We start from the raw sequence: 5,558 nt of genomic DNA, 5'->3' as shown, positions 1-5,558 counted from the left end.
CATGTTCTGGGTTCTTTATCAGATTATTGGTTCTTCCTAAAGGATCCTCAGGATGTGTTGGTTCTTTGGGGTTCTAGGGTTCTAAGAACAGCATGTTAAGCTCTAAAAACATTTATTCATCTGAAACCTTCTAAGGGACCAAAAGCCTTTCGTTCATCACTGGAGTTAGTTGGATCCTCCAGCAGGTGAGGTAGGGGGTTGGGCGGTGGCCCAGGTGTACCTGCCCTCAAGTGTGCTCATCATGGGCATGGGGCTTCTGAGAAATGCCATTTCACATGTGTCTGGGTGCAGCAAGAAGCCAGAGAAGGTACTGCTTGACTCGGCCCCGGCATACATGCCGTTGGTGATCACATCCTTCACCTGAATCCAGACCCGGTCCCCACGGTCCAGATGCAGGACGACGGTGTGTGAGGTGGTCCCTAACACTTTGGGGTCCGTGGTTTTGATGACCGGAGCGAAGTTATGAAAGAGGCCGACCTTGAGGACCCGTTGGTGGACGGTGAGGTGGTAGCTGAAGACGTAGGTGCCGTCGATGGGTGCGGTGTAGAGTCCGGTGCTGGCGTCGTAACTCTCCTGGATGTTGTAGAGGACGTGGGAGAAAACCACAGGGGCGTTTGGGGGGGGGTAACTAGACGTTAGCCCTGCAGCGAAGGCCGACTGGATGCTGGGCATGCAGGGACCAGGAGGACCCATCATCCCCATGTACCCCATGTCTCCCTTATCCCCCTGTGGCCCTATCTGCCCAGCAAGCCCCATCTGTCCCTGGTCCCCCTTGTCCCCCTTGTCCCCCATCTGCCCTGGACTCCCATTTTCTCCATCTGTACAGTTACAGTCCCCCTGTGGACCTGGATCTCCTTTCCCACCTACAGATCCAGGAGCACCAGGGAGACCCATATCACCCATGTCACCCTTAAGGCCACTGAGCCCCGGCGGTCCTTGGGTACCAGCCAGACCTCTGGGCCCTGCAGGACCAGGCAGACCAGGGTATCCTGGGGTGCCCTGGCTGGACTCACAGGCCTCTGGACAGACTCCATCATCTCCTTTAGGACCCTGATCCCCCAGGCGTCCCTCTAAACCTCGCTCTCCTTTGTCTCCTGTTGGACCACAAAAACTGGGTCAGAAGCTGGAACTGAAGCCGAGTCGGACAAAAACCTGAAAGTTAAACTGTTTCTGATTTCGTTGCTCACCTTTGAAGCCTCTGTCTCCTTTGGGTCCCACAAAACCTTGAAGTCCTCTGTCCCCCTTCTCCCCCTGGTCCCCTTTCTGTCCTTAAGGTGGAACACACCATCATCACAGTATTAGTAGTACAGAAGGAAGTAGTCGTAGTAGAAGGAAGTATCAGCTGTGTGTTGTGAGAGCAGAGCATGATGGGAAACCATTTACCTTTGACGCCTTGTTTTCCCACAAAACCAGGAGGACCTCTGAACCCCAACATCCCTCTTTTTCCAGGGCTGCCTGGACGACCTGAGCGGGACAGAGGAGTTAGTTATTATTATTAATAATAATAATAATAATAATAACAACAATAATAATTTAGATCAATAAAATGCTGATCCTGGACCCTCAGACTGGAGTCACAGTCCTTTATCCGGACCACGTCTTCAGTCTTAAACCAGAGACCAGTATTTGGTATCTTTATGTGGTTTAGAGAGCAGCACATTTATAGTTCAAGATGTTTCAGTGAATATCGACATTATTGATCTGATCATATCAATGGATTACTAATCAATATGCAGACATAAGCTTTGGGGCTCTACCTGGCAGTCCCCGGTCTCCTGGGTCTCCTTTGGGCCCCTGGGTGCTCTGGCACTGTGTGCAGAGACAGAACCAGGGGATCTGGTCTGGGGGGACGGGGACCTCCAGCAGCATCCGGCAGTAGGACTCCAGGGCTCCGACCGGTGGCTCCGTCACGTTTCCGCCGACGGGGACGAGGGATCCGTCCATAGCGGGGGGATGATGGGGAGGGCTGGGTGGGGGCACCCAGCTGCCCGGGGAGACGGGCTCCGGCATCGCCATGACGACGGGGAGGGAAACCGCCAGCAACAGGAAGTGAAGAGTTGGCATGGTCTGCATTGTTCAGACAGCTGAGTTATCACCGATCATTATTGATCAGACAGCTGAGTTTATATATATAGAGAGAGAGAGAGAGAGAGAGTTTTACTGCATTTCAGCTGTTTAAAGGGACAGTGTTAGTACAACTTTAAAACTTTACCAATATAAGTCACATTTCTAAGAAGCAATGACAAAGCATTTTAATTACAAAAGTTGAAACATGAAAGTAGTTTTGATGGTAATGAAGTAGTTCCAGTTAGCCACAAGTTAATGTTGACATTTGAAGACTCATTATAATAATATTTGAATTATTATTATTACTTATTTTGTATTTGATTTATTTGATTCTTTATCTGTGTTTTGTGTTTGTTTATTCTTTAAAATGTCTTTTTTGAATAAGTTTTTCTCAGTCAGCCTTTGTAGGTTTTAAGCTGTTGTCGATCACATTTGTAAAAACAATTGAAATGTAATTTTCTCACTCACCGAACCGTCTGAAGTCTCCGAGTTCCCTGCAGCTAATCTCACCTGTCACACTAGCAGCTGCTAATAAAACACCTGGACTCCGCCCACCTGCTGGACATAGTGTGTGTGTGTGTGTGTGTGTGTGTGTGTGTGTGTGTGTGTGTGTGTGTGTGTGTGTGTGTGTGTGTGCGCGTGCGTGCCTGTGCTTAGAGAGTCTTTGTTGGCTGAAATAGGCCTGTGTTTTTGTGTTTTCTCTGTAAAGCATAGTGTGACCTCATTACAGTAATACACACAGGTGTCTCATCATCACATTGTACACACGCACACACAAACACACACACATTCATGTATCCTGTTAAAATGAACTGTGTTTTCCTATCAGAAATGGTAACAAAGCTTACACATATGCACACACATGCTCACACCAATTATAAAGATATATGTAAATATAGATATATAGATATATAGATATAAATATATGTATATATATGTCTTTAGGAACAGCCCATGGACATAAAGAGGATAAGTGGGTTTAACAGCAGTGATCAGAGTGGTTTGCAGAGGAATCTCTAATAACTGCAGTGACTTCAGTTTGTAGGAGTAACATCTAATCTGTTCAGAAAGCCAACAGGGAGAGTTTTCCTTAACTGGTGACTCTTTAAATCATCTAAAGTCTGTCTTTGCTCCTTTGGTAAGGTGACGTAGCAAATTAGTTAATACAGTTAATGTTCCAATAACAAAACCGCTTTACCAGAAACCATGAACCTTTTCAATATCCTTCATGTGAAGTGAGTTGGTTCAGCTGGGTTCAGTTCCCACTTCAGAGCCTCTCTTTCTGTTCAGGTGACCTGATTAGGACTTCAGAGGCTGTGCTGATAATGCGGAGGTGTAACTGTAATCCTTCTCTGTATAGACCATCCAGTGGGGCTGATTGAAGGCTGTCATCGGATCCTGCACAGAGAAACATTCTATAGGTGAAACATTAGTGCAGAGTCCTGGGAATTAGGGTGTGAGGATTCATGCAGGGCATCTGATCTGGGTAATCCACCCACAACACAAGTGCCACGTCCAGCTCTATTAGACAATCACTGCCTGCTTCAGTTACAGGGCCAAACACTTCCCGAAATCCTGGAAACTTCCTCCATGCTCATTGTGGAGGGTTCAGCTGTGAACTGGTCTGAGGTCACCAAGAACTCGATATGTGTGAAATTCATAACTTAATATGTGAAATATGATAAATATGATAGGTGATTTAGATCCCATGTGAACTGCTGTTTCAGTGGTATCAGATATGTAGTTCTTGGTGTAGCTTCAAATGTTAAAAACAAGAAACATCCTATAGTGGGGCTGTAGTGTTATAGTGTAGTGTTACAGTGTAGTGTTATAGTGTAGTGTAGTGTTATAGTGTAGTGTTATAGTGTAGTGTTATAGTGTAGTGTAGTGTTATAGTGTAGTGTTATAGTGTAGTGTTATAGTGTAGTGTTATAGTGTAGTGTTATAGTGTAGTGTTATAGTGTAGTGTAGTGTTATAGTGTAGTGTTATAGTGTAGTGTTATAGTGTAGTGTTACAGTGTAGTGTTATAGTGTAGTGTAGTGTTATAGTGTAGTGTTATAGTGTAGTGTTATAGTGTAGTGTTATAGTGTAGTGTAGTGTTATAGTGTAGTGTTATAGTGTAGTGTTATAGTGTAGTGTTACAGTGTAGTGTTATAGTGTAGTGTTATAGTGTAGTGTTATAGTGTAGTGTTATAGTGTAGTGTTATAGTGTAGTGTTATAGTGTAGTGTTACAGTGTAGTGTTATAGTGTAGTGTTATAGTGTAGTGTTATAGTGTAGTGTTACAGTGTAGTGTTATAGTGTAGTGTTATAGTGTAGTGTTACAGTGTAGTGTTACAGTGTAGTGTTATAGTGTAGTGTAGTGTTATAGTGTAGTGTTACAGTGTAGTGTTATAGTGTAGTGTTATAGTGTAGTGTTACAGTGTAGTGTTATAGTGTAGTGTAGTGTTATAGTGTAGTGTTATAGTGTAGTGTTATAGTGTAGTGTTACAGTGTAGTGTTATAGTGTAGTGTAGTGTTATAGTGTAGTGTTATAGTGTAGTGTTATAGTGTAGTGTTATAGTGTAGTGTTATAGTGTAGTGTTATAGTGTAGTGTTATAGTGTAGTGTTATAGTGTAGTGTTATAGTGTAGTGTTATAGTGTAGTGTTATAGTGTAGTGTTATAGTGTAGTGTTATAGTGTAGTGTAGTGTTATAGTGTAGTGTTATAGTGTAGTGTTATAGTGTAGTGTAGTGTTATAGTGTAGTGTTATAGTGTAGTGTTACAGTGTAGTGTTATAGTGTAGTGTTATAGTGTAGTGTTATAGTGTAGTGTTATAGTGTAGTGTAGTGTTATAGTGTAGTGTTACAGTGTAGTGTTATAGTGTAGTGTAGTGTTATAGTGTAGTGTTATAGTGTAGTGTTATAGTGTAGTGTTATAGTGTAGTGTTATAGTGTAGTGTTATAGTGTAGTGTTATAGTGTAGTGTTACAGTGTAGTGTTATAGTGTAGTGTTATAGTGTAGTGTTATAGTGTAGTGTTACAGTGTAGTGTTATAGTGTAGTGTAGTGTTATAGTGTAGTGTTATAGTGTAGTGTTATAGTGTAGTGTTACAGTGTAGTGTTATAGTGTAGTGTAGTGTTATAGTGTAGTGTTATAGTGTAGTGTTATAGTGTAGTGTTACAGTGTAGTGTTATAGTGTAGTGTAGTGTTATAGTGTAGTGTTATAGTGTAGTGTTACAGTGTAGTGTTATAGTGTAGTGTTATAGTGTAGTGTTACAGTGTAGTGTTATATCTAACCTTCCGTTCCTCTCTAAGATCCTTGAGAAAGCAGTCTCTAATCAGCTGTGTGACTTTCTGCATTACAATAGTTTATTTGAGGATTTTCAGTCAGGATTTAGAGTGAATCATAGCACAGAGACGGCACTGGTGAAAATTACCAATGACCTTCTAATAGCTTCAGACAAAGGACTTGTCTCTGTACTTGTATTGCTAGACCTTAGTGCTGCATT

The 5,558-nt window shown here is 42.7% G+C and overlaps 1 protein-coding gene across 1 annotated transcript; it reads right to left on the bottom strand.

Moving 5' to 3' along the window:
* Positions 1-165: 165 nt before the first annotated feature.
* On the bottom strand, positions 166-2,016 carry LOC129091162 (otolin-1). Its single transcript, XM_054598673.1, has 4 exons — positions 1,758-2,016; positions 1,384-1,464; positions 1,188-1,268; positions 166-1,094 (listed from the first exon to the last, which is right to left on the bottom strand). Exons 1-4 carry the CDS (start codon positions 2,014-2,016, stop codon positions 166-168), a joined length of 1,350 nt encoding a protein of 449 aa, XP_054454648.1.
* Positions 2,017-5,558: the final 3,542 nt, after the last annotated feature.

This window comes from Anoplopoma fimbria, chromosome 1 (assembly GCF_027596085.1).
Source record: "Anoplopoma fimbria isolate UVic2021 breed Golden Eagle Sablefish chromosome 1, Afim_UVic_2022, whole genome shotgun sequence".
In the NCBI taxonomy this organism is placed as follows: Eukaryota; Metazoa; Chordata; class Actinopteri; order Perciformes; family Anoplopomatidae; genus Anoplopoma; species Anoplopoma fimbria.
This window is presented reverse-complemented; position numbering and strand designations above follow the sequence as displayed.